Below are 21,423 nucleotides of genomic sequence, written 5' to 3'. Positions count from 1 at the left end.
TATCAGTATTGTTCATAAATCATGAGCAAGATGTTAAGGAAATAATATAGAATTGTATAGAATTTTTTTACTGTACTACTTTCTCTTGAAAATATTATCATTATTGTTATTTTAAACTGAGTCCCCTGAATTCAGTGGGCTGATATTGATATTAGCCAGATTTACTTGTGGATATTGAATGTGGGGAGGGGGGTTGGTTAGAGGGATGGGGGAGAGAGAGAGAGAAGGAATAAGACAGAAGCAGACATTGAATATGTGGCCCTATGAGATCTTTCAAACTTGACTTAAAGCCATCCTTACTGAGTCTCAAAGATGAATTATGTGATTTATGTGTGTTTCAGAGTAACTTTGCTTCTCAGCCCTGCCGCATCGCCAGTGCTCTGTCAATGATGCAAATGGGTCTGTTAGGCTGATAATTTCAAGAAGTAATAGGACCAGTGCTCTGTCAGGTTTTATTTTTTTGCATATTCATTTTTCCTTGCTTCTATCCCAAATTTATTTTAGTGTTGACACACTTTCACTTATCAGTCCTATGGACATGAAATAAGTTGCTTGGCTATTTACTGTGTTTACATCTTTGCATTTTGACAGTTTAATTATGAATCCTAACCTAAAGCATTCTTTTGCCCCTGTCACTTTATGGACTTAAAAAAAATCAATCAGAGGCTTATGACTATATGAAAAGGTTTGTGACTATTTTATAAGGCTTAATATTGCCCAGGAATGGTTAGGGGATGTCCACTGACCTATAATAAGAATGGTTTCATGAAATATGTACAGTAAATCTTCCTTAATAGATAAACTATTCTCTAATTTATTTAAAAATCCAATGACCTACATATTCATATGTTCAGAAATCCCCCATTTACTAACATTATTTCTCCTTTGAGACCTTCCATCTGAGCAAATCTGTTAAATGAAGTAGAGGAAGCTTTGATCGAAACTAGGCTAAATCCATCGGAACGAATGCCCTGCCACGTGTGAATGGGAGCATTAGAATACCAGCAAAGGGAAATGAGGTGTGATTCTCTGCCCCTGTCTGCACCACTATCCCCTTACCTTGAAGGTGGGGTTCAGGGAATATCCATGCACAAAGAATTGGCATTAAGAGGTTTGTATTGTTTGAAAACGAGACTTTTGCCGCATTCGTTATTTACACAGTGTAGTTATTTTTCTTTTTCCTCTAGCAGATTATGCCATAACTCAGAAAGTTCGGGTTCATTTTTTGTCTCAGGTAGCTCTCCTGAGCCAATTCTTAGAAACATGTTTTCAGTAGAAGCTCTTGTGTGTTTTGCAAAATGTGTTATTCTTCTGCAACAGAAAGGCCTCTAATTTGGTGTCTTGCTCCTTCTTTAGTTTGATGAAAAAGTCACAAAGTTACACAATTTACAACCTTTTGTCAAAGGCCTTTTTTGAGAAAGCTGTTCATCTTGGTTTTACCTGATAGAGAAGAGGATTTTTTAAATCCTTTGGGAACTCATTTGGTTGACCTGTCCTTATTTGCCTACTTTTTATTTTTTATGAGACTTTGCAAAAAATCTGCTGTTTACCTATTCAAGGCCACATCATTTGAAAAAACTTAAGGCCAGGGTCATAAATACAGCTCATGAAGTCACTCAGCAACCAGAGAATGTTTTCAACAGATTGGAAAATTAAATTGAATTATGTATCAGGAAAATTGGCAGTAAGGTCAACAGCTAGAAATGTAAATGTCTTTGTGTGAAATGACATGGACTTTGCTTTTATGCTTTATTGGCACTGTGTTTATAGTATTTGCCCACCCGTATTATTAAGGTTAAAAATGTCTAAGGACTTACTAAACATATTTCGAAGTGGCACAGTTAGGAAGAGATGTGTAGCAACAAAATGAAAATTTTAGCAACCAAAATATTTGGAAGTCTGAGCTTTTAGTGTGTTACCAGTTAGTTTTTTTGGGGTTGGGGGGATCTTCTCTTTTAACTTTGTGTTTGATTTATACATATTGTTAGCCAAAGGTAGGCATGATTTAATTACATGTACAGTTTATATTTGTAGAAAACTTGACCTCCAAGATATTTAGAATTCTTTCTCAGCTGACCTCTGGTCTCAAGTCATTACTTCTTAATATCCAGTAGAGATATAGGCACTCAGCAAGTCATACAGGAATAGAATACAATGTAAATCCAGGGGTCTTGACTCCATGGTCCAGTAAGCTGGTTATAAAATGACAAGGAAACCTGTGAGAAAAAGGAAGTCCTCCAGCTGAAAGATGGGCTGTAAATATGAAATGCTGCAGATCAGGCATGAACATGTTATTGGGTTTTGAAGCAAATAACATACCCTTTTTTGATTTCAGCATTAAATTAATAAAGTAGGAAAAGATGGCCCTGCAAGCTTCATAAAATAGGTACTCTTTCATTTCAGGATCACTGGCTTGAATTGATAGATTTAAAGATTGTAATAATATTAATATCTCCTAGGATAGCAGTGTCTCAGAGTTATTCAGTGACTTAAGGATGGCCCTCTAGATAGTGGTCTCAATTTAGTCCTCCTTACATATAAAGACTATCATTAATTAGCACTTTTTAGGCAATTTCAGCCAAAAAGCATGGGGGAGATGCTGTCTCTGTTTGTGCTCTGGGTAAAGAGAATGTTGATTCAGTAGCTGTCAGACGTATGCCACCCCTATTCCCATTCCTAAATCTAATTGAAATAGAACATTTTATGTAAAAGAAAATATGAAGACTCCTTTTTCCCCGTCCTTCACAAAACTTGTACCAAAGAATCAGAGGAAAGAAATATGACAGCACACTCTTCTATCTATTCCTTTCATCCCTGATCAGTGTGCAACGTCCTTAAAAATTAGTTGCTGAACTATTATAGAAAATTCAGGTTTTTCTACTTTACTCAAAAAGACTGCCTTTTGATGATGGTTTTATAAGTTTTTGTCACTATTCTCTAACAAGGAGTGATTGGCTCATTTCACACAGATGAGGGGGTCTCTGTCCTAAATAAGGTATTTCACTTCTAGTGAGTGTGTCTCAGTAGAGACCTGCACTTTTAGTGGGAAAGCCTAGTTTTATTATTTAACTAGTTTCTCCAAGTCCTGGGTGATGTTTATAATTAAAGTAGAACTTTTATATAAGGAAACACTAGCTTTAGATTCCATTATTTATATGCTTTTCACCTTTGCTTATTCAAAGTAACTAAAAAATACATAAATGGTTCCTTTTTTGGCCATTGATTGAAATAATGACCATTTGGCCTGGGGTTAAGTGCATGTTTGTTCAAATAAAGTGAATTAAGTTTAAAGGCCAAAAATTCTGTGAGAAAAATATAACTGAATCATTTTGAAGTCAATTGGAAATTAAAAGGTTGTTTAAATTCTATCTGCAAGTTTTGTGCCTAAAATTATTCCTGTAGACAACAGTATTTACTTTCAAATTTCTCTGACTGCAACACCCAGTAAGAAGTAATTTTTACATCATGAGCTAGTACACATACACACACTCACACATTTGTTCACATATGTATGTATGTCTGTTTTGAGTTCTATCTCATTTCCAACTATATCTTTATCTGTCTGTATATTTATTCATGAAAGAAAAAAAAGCCTTCATGAAACAATACGTGTATGAAGCACTGTGGTAATTTCTAATCTATTTAATTGCATTTTGTTATAAAAAACTAGTTATGATATGCTAAATTAATTTTATCATCCACTAATAATTGTGACCCATGCTTCAACAATGATGCAGATTAAGGCTGATTTTAAAAGTTACTTAAGGAAGGAAAGTGGTTTTACTTCCTTGAAGTATAAATGAATATCTTAGTTTAGTGCTGTCCTGAATGTCCATATGGTCATTTCACTTTAGATAATTTATTAAATTTTTTTTTACATTCTCCTCTATCCCAAATAATTTTAATTATTATACTTCCTAAAAATTTTATTAAAATATTTTCTGTGTTCTGTATGGGAAGACATCTAGCAAAATATAAGTGGAGGGCCTTGAATATTTGAAGTTGCAAATTTAAAATAAGAAATGTACTTTGATGTTAGTTCTGTCTTTATTTATCCATTCATTTAACAAATATTTATTAAGCATTCAGAGATTATGCTAGGGTTATAATGAGGGCTAACGGTTATTGAACATTTAACACATATAGGGTACAGTTATAAGCTCTCTAGGGAATCCTATGAGGGAAGTGCAATTATTATCTCAATTTTACAGGTGAGGAAACTGTGCCATAGGGAGATTAATTAATCCTTGTCCAGTTGAAGCCCAGTTTTGAGCCCGGCAATTATAACTTCAGAACTCATACTCATATCCCCTTTTTTCTCAATCATTTCTGTTATCATAGAGCAGAAAGACACAGTCCCTCCTTCAAGGAGGTACGAGGAATAAACAGACTTTTTTTTTTTTTTTTTTTAGAGATAACATACATATTTTATTTTATTTATTTATTTATTTATTTTTTTTGCTGTGTTGGTCTTCGTCTCTGTGCGAGGGCATTCTCCAGTTGTGGCAAGCGGGGGCCACTATTCATCGCGGTGCGCGGGCCTCTCACTATCGCGGCCTCTATTGTTGCGGAGCACAGGCTCCAGGTGCGCAGGCTCAGTAATTGTGGCTCACGGGCCCAGTTGCTCCGCGGCATGTGGGATCCTCCCAGACCAGGGCTCGAACCCGTGTCCCATGCATTGGCAGGCAGACTCTCAACCACTGCGCCACCAGGGAAGCCCTAAACAGACTTTTAAACCAGTAATCCCATTGTGGTATGATAAGTAGTGTAATATGTTGCATGTACTGTGTAAGAACAGATGCTTTTGACCCTGGAGGTGATTGAAGCTAAGGCAGAAAATGTTCAGCAAGAAAAAATAATGTTTTATAATTATTTCAGGACAGAGTCAACTCATATGTTAATAGACTGCTTTTCTTCTTATATCTGAATGCATTTGATACATTTGAGATATAAATATGCAATATATGTATGTTTTTGTTTTGTTTTGTTTTTGAAAGTACTATTTTTGCCAATGTTTTGACAAAGTAGCCAAAGCTAGTAAATTTTTTGGAAGTTTGCCAACAGTTGTTTCGCAGAATACTCATGGAAACTAGGAATAACCAGGGCCCAGCACTTTGTGAATTCAATAGTCATGGTGCCAGGTACTTGAGGTGTTAGTAGAAACCATGTATGTGCCCAGAGCTGAGAACACCACTGGTAAATGTTTCCAAAAGGAACCTGTTCAGTTCTGTATTTGCTTTTGCTTTTTGGTGCTAATGTGTTTAAAAAATTTTGACTTAGATTGTGCACCATCCCCCATTCCAGTACGTAAGACGTCCTAGAGATAAGAAGGGAAGGAAGAAAATGACATAAGACTGTTTATTTAATTGCATCTATCGTTGTATAGATTAGGTAGGTAAAAAGTAGTAAAGTTGCCAGGAATCTGGTTTTGGCTAAGTTCCTCCATGGTACATGCTGAAGTGTGGCTTGGACAAGGGGATTGCAGTTAAGAAAGCACAGACTGCTTTGGTTTCAAGAATGTTCTGTTGCACCTACTTTGCTTTGCATGCTTACAGTATTCTGATGTGTCAGATGGCACAAGCGAAGTTTTATTATATATACTAGAAAGAAACCTGTCTGTGAGGGAAGTGTTTCATTTAATAAATTGTAGGTTTGGGGTGCATGGAATATTTGTTCTAAAGTGGAGTTTGCATGGCACAAAATTTCAGTATTTATTATCTTATCGTTGTCAATAGGTTGTATGAGAAGACCTTGAGTTATTGTGAGTTAGGCTTTTAACATGTGGTCCATCAGGGCCTGCTGCTGACTGTTTAGTAAAGATGGGACTCCCACTTCCAGAAAAATGAGAAATATGCATTTGATGCTTTCTTAGGGCCCTATATTCCTGTATATCCCCAACTAACCACTAAGCACAAAATGTACAGATTCTCCTCCCAAGGAGTTTACTATATGATGGGAGAAAGAGGCTTTATAGTTACACAATGTAAAGATGATAAGTGTCATAAATGTGAAATAGAACTAGTGCCATCTCCCTTCAAAGGAGGGAGAAAGTATTGCCAACTGCAGTGTATCTACATATACAGATACATACATAGTCTTTTAGTGCATTACAGAATACATCTCTACAGCAACAATATTTGTCTGCAAATGTTACTTTTGTATATGCATTTATATTTGCAGAGTACATTAATTCCCTTTAGATGCTCAATTCTATCTACCCCCATGGTACAAAAGTGCTATATGCATAGGCTGTCTTTTCTAATAAAGAAATATTATAGTAAAAGAGAGGTTTTTATTAAACTAATGCAATAACAACATTTTCTTTGAGGATTTAACACATCATTTTTAATAATAAAAATCAAATTGTCATTGTTGTGCCCTGTATACCTTTTATTCAAATCAGACTAAGTACTCTGGCTTCATGGCTAAGCGGTACTCTAGGGGGTGATGGGGGAGGTGAGTATTTTTTAGCATAACACAAATGAATTTCAGCAGTCAGCTTTGTAGTGGGGTTGTAGATTATGAATATGGGACCCAGGGAAACCTGTTTATATGTGTGAGCAGAGGAGAACATGCCTCTCAGGAACATCTAGAAGGAAATGAGACTGGAGGTTAGGAGAGAACTGATTCCGTTAGGTCAGCTTTCAGGTGGTAGGATGTCAATACTCTGTTCAGCCAAGAGCTGAGTTCACAGCTTCAACTAACTGTGCATTAACCACTGAAACTGAAGAGTTCACTTTGTACAATTAGGCTAAGAATTTGGAATCACCTGGTTTTCATAAGAGGATACCATTTTTTGGCTCTCATGTCAGCTGGAACCAGACATTTCAGAATTGTATAAAGTTAAGGCTAACCAATAAGCATGCAAAAGGGGTGGTGAAACGTGAAGAGTACCTTCAGAGGGAACTATGTAATAGGTCATGCTCAGTGGCAGGATGTGGGGTTAGCCCATATGGGTGCCAAGGCCGCCTCCACCTCTGACCCTCTGTAATTTTAATCTGTAAAATGGGGGTATATGTGCCTTTGAAACTTGATTGGTTAGGACATCATTTGTTTTAAGCAAATGATGAACTAAAATATATTTTCAGACTCACTACTACAAAGTAAATATGTTTCAACCCATACACCCTTAAAGAGATGTAACTTGATTTTTGAAAAGGACCTTCATTTTAAAAGTTTATATACTTTATCAATACATCCAACAATTAATAATTAAAATACATTATAAAGGAATAGGGCTAATTTTCTCTAAAATAACCAGTCCAAATGATTCTGTAGAAGTGGCAAGCACATATTTTTCCCTTTGGCATTGCAATCAGTAGTACATATAAGCTTTCTTTGGGATTTATATGACATTCTAATATCTATCTTTGTTTGGGTTGGAACCTAACACTTTCAAGCTATGATATGCTATGTATGTTATATGATATATGAGTATTTTGGAGGTTAACTTCAAAAGTTTATGTTAGAATAAATATGTGAACAGAAATATAATTTACAGAAATGAAAATAGTCTCCAGCTAGTTTGAGGCTTTTTCCAAAGAATAGCACTGGGGTTTGGCTGGGCCAGTTTTTTCAATACACACCCGGTGTATATCACTTTAAAAAGTAAATTATGCCTCATTAAATTACAATTAAATGGAATCATGATCATTTGTTTTTCTGGAAGGAAGATGTTTTGCATATTGAAAGCCTAATTTGTTGCAGGTGACAAAGAGGCTGAACAGATTATCTAATATCACTTCATTTTGGGGGTAGTGTTTGCTGGTTAGTTTGTGTATACTCCAGTAGTTCTGAATTATATTAATGTGGACTGTATTATTTTCACTTCAAAAAGTCTTCTACCACTTTATCAGTTTTTGCACTTTTTTTTTTTTTAAGCTTTTAAGGAAACAGAAACTTCTCTTGGTATTCTGGATTAGTCATGCTCTTTCTTTTTCTTCAAGTGTTCTAATACTGTCCAGTCCCTCATTCGCCCTCCCCCTTCACCTGGTCTCATCACTATCTCTATGTCTATGCATTATGCACATTTTGAATCCCCGCCAAGTTAAATACCACCTCTTCCAAAACGTTTTCCCTGAGTCTTGCGATTGGCAATACTTTCACCCTCTTTTGAACTGAGATGGTACTAGTTCTGTCTGAAATTTATGACACTTATATTTCACATTGTGCTTCTGTAAACCATTGTATAGTAAACTCCTTGGCAGCAGAATCTATGTCTTATTAATCTTTCCATTCTTTTATGAGCTTTGTACCAAGTTGTAAATAGGGAGTGAATTACTAGACTGATCTGTCATTTTTTGGCAATAGGCGTATTGAATTTGGGGGTTCTCTAGATAATCAGTGGGAGACATAACCTAATCGTAGAGAATTACAAATGTCTAGGAAGTATGAAGAAGAGATATCTGTTAAAATCTAGTCAGTAATGATCTTCAGTGACCTCGGAGGTCTGATGGGCTCAGGCTCAGATTCCTAAAACCTGGCCCAGGCTTGGGTTCTCTTCTTGCTCTCTTAAAGGATTTAAGAGGATTTAAGGGCCCATCAAAGGCAGTTTCTCACCCGTCCCAGACGAAGCCTCAAGGGCTAGTACAGAAACTTGGAAGTAAATTTTATAGAGCCAGTCATGGTAAGGTTTCCCAAATATTTCTGAGTATCAGCATGTATTTTGCACACTAACGATTTGGAGCAAACTATATAAATTGTTGAAGGAATATGAAAATCATAATAATAAGAAAAGCTCTTCAAATAAGAAAGCTCTTCAACAGAAATTGCAGATTCAGAAACTCTAAGGTCGTTTAAGATGTCACAAATATTATTAAAATACTAGTAATAATAAGCATAGCAATTTTTTATTTAAAAAATTAGCCCTAGTTCTTTTTTTTTTTTTTTTTTTGCCACATCACGTGGCTCGTGGGATCTTAGTTCCCCCATCAGGGCTTGAACCTGCACCCTCAGCAGTGAAAGAGCCAAGTCCTTACTCCTGGACCACCAGGGAATTCCCAGCCCCAGTTCTTTGTTTTGTCTGTAGAGATAGCCTGTATTAGCAACGAAGCTAGATGGCATTATATTATCTCTTGTTTTGTGCTTTGAATTATTTTTCTTTTATTGAATTTTTCTGCCAACCTCATGTATTCTTTGCTGGTGCTGGAAATAATATGGAGCTTACAAAACCCTCCATTAAAAAGACTAGGGAGAAGGCCAATTTGAGGCTCTTTTTGCCCAACTCCCTTCTTTTTTCAGTGACCTGTAACCCAAGAGCTCTGGTAGAAGGTGCCTTTCTACCCTGTGCAGAGGATTGTTCTACTCCTTTTCAGTCAACATGTTTCCTGGTCTTACACAACCTCAGCTAACACCATGGAGAGAATTGTTTATAATCTCTCCCTTGAGAAGGCTCTGTTGCCTATGATGAGGAAAATACTTAATGACCACTTTACTGAATACTTGCAATATGTTTTAATAAGATTACTGATATGAAATTTTAATAAGCAATATCCTGGTTAATTTATTAATTTCCCTCAATTTTCACATTCTCAATATTCATGACCTTTCTATTCATAAAAGTACATCTTTTTTTCAGTGCCCAGGTGCCATGCCATGTTCTCTATATCTCAGGCTGCATAATGGGAATATCCAAGTGACACCTCCTGCCTGGCTGGTTGATAATTAAATGCCAGACAACATAGTAGCAAGGGCTTTAGAAATATTTATGCAAGATAAATTATTAATTTATGTTCTATTCAAGACAGTTTCAATATGATAAACATTTACTTATCTTGATAATTAGTTGGGGTGATTTGTGGTATATTTAAGTTATGCCGTACATTTTTCTTCTGATCTGTTTCCCCTATGATGATTTTAAACTAACTAAATAAAACGTGCTTTACATTTATGTGCCTGCAGAATTTTGGCTATGTTTTTAAAAATCCCTGCTTAAGTCATTAAAAGCACGTAACCAAAATGAAGAAGGCTCAACAAGACAACTAAAACTCTTCTTGTGCCCACCAGTTAGCCACTTGTTATTGAAAATGTCTGCGGTGAAAAGAATCTGCTTTGGGACCAGGGTTACACAGATGAGACTTTAAGTAAATAATTCAGAACAGTGTTCTCATTCTCTGGGGCAGCAATGGCCACCTTGTTGGTTTGAGACTTTATCTTCAATTAGGCGAATAAAACAGAGGCAGCAGTCTATTCCACCAACCCCTTAAAATACAAATATTGTGTCTCATTCACTTCAGAAGTGATGCTGATGAGCAGTCATTTACAAGGATGCTTTGTCTTGATTTTTCTTAGAGATGGATTCATTTCCCTGTAAGGTTGTCCAACATGTAAAAAATGCAGGGGAAGGAACTCCACAATTTCAATGTGGGAAAAAAAGGTAAACCAAGCTGAACAAAAAATAAATAAAAGAACTCTATCCTTAGGAGGGATTTTGTTTTCTATTGATTAGGAATAAACAGACTTACAATTTTGAACCTGGTCCATTAGAACAATATTTTTTGTTTTTTCAATATTTTGTATGGAAGATCTTGGCCATAGTGTCCTCCACAATTTGTGAAAATACTTTCACGGAAGAAAGAGTTTACAGACTTCGCCTTTGAGAGATCTTAAGTATAATCATATAACCAGGATAAAGAATATATCCATGTAGATCCTAAAACTTTTCCAAATTTGGTAGTCTGACATTTAGTAAAATGCTAAAGTTACTTATGAGAGAGAGAAAAAGACAGAGAGAAGGGGAGTGGGTACCAACTTGTCCTTCATGTGCAAAGTTCATTGTTAAAGAAAGCTCAGAAAATATCAATCTTAGTATCTTATTAGTATTGGAAATTGGTATTGATCATCTTTTATGCTTTAATTTTTTATTTAATTTTAATTTTTAAATTTTATTGAAATATAGTTGATTTACAATGTCATGTTAGTTTCTGGTATGCAGCAAAATGATTCAGATATATATATATTCTTTTTTCATATTCTTTTCCATTATGGTTTATTACAAGCTATTGAATATAGTTCCCTGTGCTATACAGTAGGACCTTGTTGTTTATCTGTTTTATATATAGTAGTTTGTATCTGCTAATCCCAAACTTCCTCCCCTGCCCTTTCCCCTTTGATAACCATAAGTTTGTTTTCTATGTCTGTGAGTCTGTTTCTGTTTTGTGAATAAGTTCATTTGTATCATATTTTAGATTCCACATATAAGTGATATCATATGATATTTGTCTTTCTCTGTCAGACTTACTTCACTTAGTATGACAATCTCTAGGTCCATCCATGTTGGTGCAAATGGCATTATTTCATTCTTTTTTATGGCTGTGTAGTATTCCACTGTATATATAGGAAATTGGTATTGATTTTAAATTCACATCCCTCTTTCTTCTGCACATATTAATTTGCAGAATTTTGTCTTAGAAACAAATTTGTTATTAATATTTCAGGTTGCTTAGCCCAAGTGGAAAGTAGGATAACTTAAGGCAGAGCTGACTTTTAATTTCAGAAAGAGAATTAATACTTAGATTGTATAACATTTTCTGGAAGACAAGTGTCTCACTTGTTGCTTCTTTCTGAAAGCATGACAAGAAATCAAGATTTTCTTAGAATCATTTCAGCAGTAGGGTAGTTTTATATACATGCCCTACCTTGACCTTTCCTTGGGCACTCACGCACACAGACACACACTTGTTAACATTTTTTTCTAGCTTCATTGTATGGCATATTATAGTCTCATTTGTAAAGACTTATCAAAGTAATGACAACCAAACTGGCAAGAGGTATCAGATGGCATGCCTCTTGTAGGTTCCTTATAGTAAAATTGTCTTACATGATGTTTTGAGTGGTGATTACTCCCGAAGCTGATAACTGTGTGATGCACATTCCTGTAAGTGACATTTGCTTCACTATATTGTAATGCATTATTTTTTTAAACAAAAAACCACCTACCTTACCCTGAGGATTTTTGGCCAACTAGAGATGGTATGTTTCTTTGGTATCCAATGCCTTTTTGGCCTATTGGCCAAATACGACTTATTTAGCCATCTATTACAAATCTGATAGTGTTTCTTTGCATTAATATCCCCTAAGTGGAAATGCCTTTGGCATCTACTTTTACGATTTGGGGTTATCCCCATCTGTTGTAAGATACAGAGGTTAACATCTTAGCTTTTTCTGGGGGATAATCCTAGGCCCTGATCTCATACTGCCCTGCGAAGGGATGTTAGCTGGGAATGTAAAGTGATGCCTCTGTGTGATAATCTAACAAGTGTGCAGAATGGAAATGGATCTGCTTTTGCCCCAAGTACTGCAGTGTTCTAACTCAGGTCTCTAGCCTTTTTTTTGCATCTGTACTATTTTTCTTTAGACTTGTCAACATTTTTCTTTTCTTTGTGAATTCTCTGTCAGCAGAGCACATGAAAACATGTTTTTTTTAATGTAAAGCATTCTATTTGGATGGTTCACACAATCAGAAAGTATCTGAGCCTATCATGGCATTCTCTGAGGTGCGCTGTGGCCTGTTACCGGATGTGACTATACTTCCGTTGCTTTAATGGTGGGATTGGAGCGTCCCCGTGAGGGCATCTCATAAAAAGGTTTGGGTGCCCTCTAGTACATATGCAAGGAAACCTATTATGTGTGTGTATTGGGAAGTTAATAGAGGCCAAGTTATAGCCATTTGCTTTGTGTCTTTTTTTTTTTTCTTCTTGCCGTAAGAAACATCTATATTGAAAACAGTGGCCGGTCACACAGAAATTCAGCCAAACTTTTTTTTTTAAGTCGATGTAAATCTCTCATGCTGTTTAAATGTCGGAACTAAATTTACCAAACTTGGCAGATTTGTAAAGCTGAGCAGGACTGCCAAGTGTTCCCAGTTTCAAGCAGAGAGAGTTCTAACAGTTCCTGAAATACTTGTAGGAGGCACCTGGTGGTAATTGCAGTTTCACAATTCTTCTGAGCGCCTACCTTGCTAGCTGGCATCTCTGTACACTGATGATTATTACAGTGATGATAAAGTGTCAGAATAGAATGTTCCAAAATAAGGCACAGCCCCCAGAGAGCAAGCACGTTCCCACCAAATCTTCCTGCTGGAGAACCCTCAGGAATTAGACTGAGGTTCTTGACATCACAGCCAGCTGGTTACACCAAACAAATAAAGGGGAAGAGGGGCGCAAGGCGGAAACCACACGCGCATACCTGCAGATATAACTTGGCCTACTTTTTTTTTTTTTCCATTTAATCAGGGATTGTTGTCTGAGATTCTGCGTAAGGAAGAAGACCCTCGGACAGCATCTCAGTCTCTTTTAGTAAACCTGAGGGCTATGCAGAATTTCCTCAATCTGCCGGAAGTGGAGCGGGACCGCATATACCAGGATGAGAGAGAGCGGAGCATGAACCCCAATGTGAGCATGGTCTCATCGGCCTCCAGCAGTCCCAGCTCCTCCCGAACCCCTCAGGTGAGATATTCACTCCACTGACTTTTCACTCTTTGCCTTGGAGATATCTTGCCTTCACTGCTACTGTGTTTTCCCTCAAAAACTAAGAGACATAATGCCAGGACTTTTTAATCCACTGAACATGTGGGTCAGAGGATATGAACCTCTGACCATATGCTAGTGGTTATCTTTTACCATATCATCCATGCCATTTCTGTCCCTTTAAGAAAGTCCCATTCTTCCACATGTGGCAGGAGGGCAGGAGTGGGTGGAAGGGTAAGCACTAGATGTCTACATACAGCTGTTTGGTTATCAAAGAAGGGGCTAGGGGATTTGTATTGAAGCTGAGTTTGCGAAGCATTGCTTTTCCTTCAACTGTGTATTTATTTGGATGGGGGTAGGGTAGCTGGGAGCAGGGGACAGCTAGAGTAGTCCAAGTTCTGCTTGATGCAATCTGAAAGAGACAAAATCAGGGAGGAACCTGTGTGTGATGGAAACATGCAAATGCAGCGGCTAGATCAGAATGTCTGGGAGCTCATTCAGTGATCCCTTAGAAAATGGTAGTGGAAATGTAGGCCTTAATTATTTTCCTTCCTACAGTGATGTCCACAGGACCCTGACTCAGCTTTCCATCCCTCCTTTCTTCACACTTTAAAAGCATTCTGTTCTCAGGTCCTCCTGCAGATGCATACATCTAGTAATGTTGTGTGATTTAAAGATTTTAACTGAAGGGTCAAGGTCTCAAGTCAGCCAAGAGTCATTTCCAATTCAGATCTGAGCCCACTTATTTTTAGCCTACTCCCTACTTCGCCTAAACTTTTACTAATCAATGGATTTATGGTAAAGCCACCCCATTTACTGTTGCTAGCATGGTTGCAAGTTCCTTCTTTGAGTTTTGAAAACAAATATTTAACAGGTATACATTTGTACAAATCAGAAAAATGGGTACTTTGAAAATAAAGGGTTTTTTTTTTTTTTTGCTTAGATACTATAGTTTTGGGTTTAGGAGTTTGTTTTCTGGTAAGTTCTAAGGAACTGATTAAGCAGAATCTTATTCTAATAGAAATCTTTGAGCTTTTTCAAGTATATCCATTTTTTCACACATCTTAACTCTTTTTATATTTTGCACTCTGCAATAGATTTTTTAACTGAAGATAATTTTCTATCGTGCACTGCCAAACTGTGATACTTAGACTTTAGTGTTTAGTGAATTATGAATTTTAGTTACTGTTAAACCAAAAATAAGTCTCTTGACTGCTTACTTTGGACCAGTGTAACCAAGCTTTTTTATCTTTATTTTTATTTTTTAAAAATTTTGGGGCATACCGTTGAGCTATTGAGTTGGACGAGTTGTTAATTTACACTAATATTTACTTCTATTAAATTCATCAACATTTTTGCCACTTTTGAAGCCCATTAAACCATTACAGGAGAATCCAGCCATGCTTCATGGCCATTTAATTGGGCAACTCTTCTCAGAAAATCACTCCTCCTTGTTAGAAAATCACACAGGTCTGTGTGTTTTGTTTTCCGCTCCTTTGTAATATTTTTCCAACAAGATTACATCTTAGGCATCTTTTCAAAGACCTGGTAGCTTTCAGAGCCAGACCAACTTACAACACCACACAGTTAAGGTCAGTATTTTGCTTTTTTAAACAGCAAAAAATCCTGTCTAGAAAATTCCTAGATAAAGGTGCTCTTTAGGGACAAGTATAGCAGGGAAACTGAACGTTTAATTTCACAGTTTGAGATTTCTGAAAATAAATATAAAATGTTTTTCTCAAAATAGTTTTGAGAATACAGTCATGGCACTGACATTTTTACATTGTCTGGAACATTCTTCTTTTTCTGTTGGTTAAACATTGAGAAAGTTACTAAAGACTTTTAAAATATTTCATGATTACCTACTTATTCAAAATTCTTTACAGAACTATCTCAGTAGCAAAGATCCATAGTACTGTAAGGCTTTCATTGTGCAAGTAAATGTCAGAGGGGTACCCACTGATTCAGCCTTTGAGTTGGAGCCAGCAATGCAGGGCACACACACACAGAACCTTGCATAGGTCCATGGAGATTATTTTCCAGACTCCGTCAGTACTTTGTTATCAGTTTAAAACAAATTGAAGACTTTCAAGTTTCAAATTCAACCTCAAGAGCCTCTTCTCATAACCTTCAATTGGCCAGTATTCCTCAATGTACTTAAAAATAACCAAACAACAATACAAGTATAAGAATGATCATTTACTGAGCACTTATTGTATCAGGTATTGCAAACATTTTGCATGAATTGGATCCTCACCATTTTGCACTGTTGTTCTCATTTTACAGATGAGGAAACTGAGGTTTAGATGGGTTAAATACCTTGTGTAAGGTCACATGGCTGAGTGGTAGAGCTAGAATTTGAACTCTGGTTATTCTGATTCCAAGGCTGGGCCCCTAACCATATATTTCAATGCTTTGACTTTAGCCCTCAGTGTTCTAGAGAAGATTTGACCAGTCAGGTAAGATTAGTTAGTCAGTGAGTCTAATAAGAAACCTGCATTGAGAAAGGCAGAAATGGTATGCTAAAATATGCACTTAACAGGAAAAGCACTGAACGTTAATTAGAAGTTTTAAGAAGAAAAGGGAGTTTTCTTGAAAAAGATGAGAGAGGATTGGACTATTACGGGAATAGCTCAAACTTGAGGGCAAGAAGCAACATGTAAAAACAGCACCAGTATGAATTGGAGGTTTTGGAGGCAGAGTAGCACAGTGATTCCTGAGCCTGTGCTTTGGAGCCTGAGAGACTTGAGTTCAGATCATGGTTATTTCACTTGCTGCTGCATGTCCTGCCAGCAAGTTAAGTATCCTCTTTTATTTTCAGTTGTCTTCATCTGTAAAGTGAAAATAATAATGTCTAACTCATTGTGTTCTTAAAAGAATAAAATGTGGGCTTCCCTGGTGGCGCAGTGGTTGAGAATCCGCCTGCCAATGCAGGGCAGACGGGTTCGAGCCCTGGTCTGGGAAGATCCCACATGCCATGGAGCAACTGGGCCCATGAGCCACAATTACTGAGCCTGCGCGTCTGGAGCCTGTGCTCCGCAACAAGAGAGGCCGCGATAGTGAGAGGCCCGCGCACCGCGATGAAGAGTGGCCCCCGCTTGCCGCAACTAGAGAAAGCCCTCGCACAGAAACGAAGACCCAACACAGCCATAAAATAAATAAATAAATAAATTTAAAAAAAAAAAAGAATAAACTGTGATAACAACAACAAAAAAGCACTTTTTGGAGTGCCTGGCACGTAAAAAGTACTACATCAATTATTCTTATTATTACTTTGCAGTAATTAGAAAATAGTATGAGACAGGAAATTCAAAGGAGAATGGCAAAGGTCACTGAGCGCTCGTAGGAATCAAAGCCTTCCTGGAAACTTAGGACATAACTCCGGCTTCAAGACACTGTTGAGAATGACCCCATGGTGTCCACCCTTCATGCCATGTCTTTCTCCAAACCTGCGTACTGTCAATCCAGCATACTGTCAATCCAGCAGGGGAACAACAGCTCAGGACATCCACAGAGGGAACATAGTGGTTTAGGATTCTAGGGTGGGTGGGGATGAAAAGAAAACAAAATCCACTTTAGACCAAATCAGCTGGCCATGCTCAGGAATCCAACGGTTGGGGCAGACTTTTCCCTTTGTCCTGTTGCCCGGGGTTCTGAGAAGGTTGCCAGCCCCCTCTCCTTACACACCAGAGCAAATGCTCTGTAGTCTTTTGGATCAAGTAGATTCAAATGTTTTAGGGTTATCCTAACCCCAAGAAGTACAGACACCTTCTATATTGTCCTTCATTTGTCTCTGAAGCTGATGGGAAATCATTCAATTAAAACGAGCACGGCAGAATGCATAAAACCACAATATGAGTTTAAGAAAATGAAAACGGCACTTCAAAGGCATTCTGAAGCCTCGTTTTATGAAATGAAATTTTGTTTCATTTTCACTGATTTCCTAGGTGAAATTAGGTGACTGTCTGGGTAGCATAATGATGATAATGGTGGGAAGCCATACATACTCGAATGACATACGTAACGCTTTAATAAAGAATGAGAGACTCAGGGGAGTGCATTAAATTGAGTAATAATTTATTATTTAGAGACCTCTACCCATTTACTCATTTTTTCTGGAAGAATTGGCTCTTCCTCCAAGGTGTACTATTTTCAGAAAGAAAAAGGTAACTGTGTGTTCTGCATGTGTGTGTTACAGTTAAGTGATCGCTTGAGTTTCGTGCCCAGAGTAGCCATCGTACCTGTGAACTGTCTCAGCTACTGTGAGGGAAAGAACAAGGTTGACAGGACTCTGCATGTCCTATAGGAATGCACTGCAATTATTTCCAATCACAATTAACCTGATTAGAATAATGGACAGGAAGTGTCCCTCTGTAGCTAATGCAGTTTGGCATCAGCTGACTGAAATCCTTTGATAATTTCTGCACAGATGGCTGGGCTGAATGCAGCACTTTTTAAATTATTATTTTCATGGTCTCTTGGTAGGCCAAAACCTCGACACCGACAACAGACCTTCCCATTAAGGTGGACGGCGCCAACGTCAACATCACAGCTGCCATTTATGATGAGATCCAACAGGAGATGAAAAGGGCCAAGGTGTCTCAAGCCCTGTTTGCCAAAGTGGCTGCAAATAAAAGTCAGGTGAGTGGTTTTTAAAAGAGCAGAAGTGAGGGCTGGAATTAGACCGTTCTCCTCCTCCCACCAATAAAAATACATCTGTTCCTATAATAATAATAACAACAATAATAATCCCTAGAGAACCTGTCGTGTTCTGCATTTTGCTCTATGGTTTGCTTTTATTCCCATCAGAGTTCAAAATAGAGACTAAGTCAAAACCCAGTTTTTTTTTCTTTTAAAAAAATTTTTTTTCAAAAGGAATCAGCCTTGAATGATTTCTCTCCTAATTCTGAATATTGCTATGTATACTTTCTTTCTTTCTTTCTTTTTGGTATTTGAGCAAAGCTTAGTGTGTCCAAAACAGCATCTTCCTGAGACCAAGTTTTAGCCAGGTCTCATCACCTCTCTTATTCCCACCAGGGAAATGGATGACTTTGTTATAATAACTGCTTTTCCTCAGCCCCAGAGACACCTTGCAATGTCAGGTGTTTCTTTTATGTATAGAATACAGTTGTTTTTCCAGGAGAAAACACACATCAGGGAGTGCAGAGTGAGTGCTAAAATCTTTAACAGAAAAACATAGACGCTTATCCAGTACAATTTTTCAGAGTGCTGGGATTGTGGGAAATGGAATGCTCCAGGGAAAAGGGTAGACAGATGCTTAGGTTTTTAATTTCTGAAAGCAGAAACAGTTGATGGGATCTACTCTGTTTCAATTCATTTAAAGGGACAACTACCGCCCTATCCTAGAATGGGTTAGGTTGAGGTGCCTACTTATTTATCCCTGGGTTGAACAATTACCCAAATGCAGGGTAGAGGAAACAAAAGTTAGTTAAAGCTTAATTTTGAGAGTCCTTTGATTCTGAGCTTGATTTCCTCTGTGGTCTTGCATGACAAATGTTTTCGTCCCTACATATGTAAATGGTAAAATGGTCCACCATCTCCCTAACAAATCTTCTGTTGTGTGCTATAAAGGAAGGAAGTTACTCAATATTGTATTAAGCAAGGTGGTTTTTAATGAAAATTAAGTTTTTAAAATGATAGTTAAATGCTATATTTATACTAATTATATGGTTTTGGGAATAGCCTTTTTTACCTGTGGTTTTGCAGTAACCTGACTTATTTTTCAGATGTTAATAAAGGGAGAGCAGTAGAATATCCAGCAATTTCGAAGAGGATTGAAATATTGGTTTCCCATTTCAATTTTGATGTAGTAATTTTTCCAGATTATTCTTTCTCTCACAATGAAGTCATTGAAATACAGTTTGCTAAGATATAATGTCCAACCATAGTATGAAATACATGAAAAGAAAATACCATAGAGCTTTCTTAAACTGTTAAATGCATAAAATCCCGTGTACCACATGGCAAAATATAATGAGAGTTGGAGCTGTTAAACGAATAAAGCTGTTAAATGCATAATGCCACTTGGCAAAACTACTGTGCATTTAATGGTTTTCCACTGTGTAATAAAGGACATATGTGGTAAATGTGCAGTAAGTATAAAGCTACACAATTGATTCTGCAAACCTGCCCCTTAGTTGTGACTTAACATAAATATCAAAGTTTCACTCAGTCCTCCTTTTATAAGCAGCTTTCAAGAAAAACTGAAGGCCACAGTCTGAGAACTTGACTCAGAATGCTTGTAATCTTCCTGTTGACTTGGCACTATTGCTTCTGGAAATAATGATGCCTCCAGCCTCCCCAAGTAATTCAGGTGGCTGATTGAAAAGTGTGTTTGCCAGTTGGACAAACTTAGCTCTCCAAATTTTTGTTGCCTCCTGAAGAACTCAGTAGCCCTGTTTTTGCCGAATCTGGAGGAAAACATAGTACTAGGAATTAATATGCTAAAGGATGAGATTGAGCCTAAATGGGGATAAGATGCTTTGTTTTTCTTTTTTCCTTTGGGACAATGATTTCATTCTCATTTATGAATAGGGAACTTTATTTGTAAATAGCTGACTAGATTTGCAAATCAGGCATTAAGTTTTTTAAAAATGGCATTGCCAAACAAAATGAACTTAACTGACAGTTTCAAAGGCAATTTAACATAAGTTATTCACTCTACTTTGTAAGCAGTACCAGAATTTGCTTGATAAAAAGCATACTTAGTGAAATCAATTGATGTGGTACTTTGCACATGTATTTGGTGTGTATCCATAAAATGTGTGTGTGTGTTTGTATGGAGTGGCTGAGAAGGCAGACGAAGAGCAAGGGCACTCCATTCTCTTGGAGGTGAAATTAGGAGAACCTTTAACAGGAACTCTTGTGAACTGTAGTGGGTTTGGAGCCTGGGAGGCCCAGTTCAAACATATATAGTAACCCCTCCCCTTCCATTTTAAATGTCTTTTAAAATAGAAAGGAAACCCTCATAAAATCTCATTCACTGCGTGGTGTGAATTACTGTCACCATATTAAGAATAATACCTGACACTGCCTGTGTGTTAGGCACGCTTTGAATGAAGAGTAGGAAAAAGGGAGGAAATTTTTAGAGATTAAGGGTGGTGGGCCAAGATGGTCCTTGAGGGCTGTAAGTGTTTAGGGAACAGGCACAGTTGGAGGAGGGGTTCAGAAAAGGAACTGAAAGAGTGACAGACGTTTGCAGTTTTGCCTGTGGTCCTGTTGGGGAAAATAGTATTACTGGAAAGTGTGTGTTTTCTTAGTGGGTGGGTTACATCAGGGCGCATTTGTAGGGTCATAGACCACCTGTTCCTTTAATTGGGCTTCAGCTCCTTTGTCATGGCCAGGCCAGTCCATCATCTGATTCCACTGAGTGCCTCCTATCTGACCCTTGCCCCTTTCTTCATGGGAGAGAAGTCAAAAAAGTAAAGCAGGGGTAAAAATAAGAGGGAAAAATATGCTTATGCACATTTCACCTTTTACTTTTGCTTCATTTTCAATTTAGGATCAATTTTAGGTGTTTTGTGTGTGTGTGTGTGTTCTGAAGACTGTTTTCCTTTTCTTTCTGCAGAATATTCGGATTATTGGTCTTCATGGGATAGGATGTACTATGGTCCATGGTTGTTCTCTGTGAACTAGGAGTGGGGGTCCTCAGTAGCAGCATAGTGCAAAGGCATATGGCATTTTCTGCACACCTTCAGTATGGCCCTTACATACAAAGGGCCGCCAGGGAATGAGTGCCCCAGCATGCAATTTAAGTGGCTACGGGGACTCTTTGTCCCTTGATAGCTTCTTGTAATCTCCCTGTCCCTCTTACTCAAATTCTGTAGGGTTACTTTCCCCTTTCCTCCCCAACTGCAGCCTATCAAATGTGATCTGGGCAGTGGAAATCCAGTAGGGAGCAAACACAGTGACCGTGGGCACCCTCACTACAGTCCTC

General features: G+C 37.5%; 1 protein-coding gene across 2 annotated transcripts in view; it reads left to right on the top strand.

The window, feature by feature from the left end:
• Nucleotides 1–21,423, top strand: part of SATB2 (SATB homeobox 2) — a 189,565-nt gene that overhangs the window by 120,546 nt on the left and 47,596 nt on the right. For both annotated transcript variants that reach the window (XM_061203725.1, XM_061203719.1), the window contains 2 exons: nt 13,233–13,445; nt 17,952–18,107. In XM_061203725.1, coding sequence (XP_061059708.1) covers nt 13,233–13,445; nt 17,952–18,107 — 369 coding nt within the window. The remainder of the gene's footprint in view (nt 1–13,232; nt 13,446–17,951; nt 18,108–21,423) is intronic.

Source organism: Eubalaena glacialis, chromosome 1, assembly GCF_028564815.1.
Source record: "Eubalaena glacialis isolate mEubGla1 chromosome 1, mEubGla1.1.hap2.+ XY, whole genome shotgun sequence".
NCBI classification, from domain to species: Eukaryota; Metazoa; Chordata; class Mammalia; order Artiodactyla; family Balaenidae; genus Eubalaena; species Eubalaena glacialis.
This window is presented reverse-complemented; position numbering and strand designations above follow the sequence as displayed.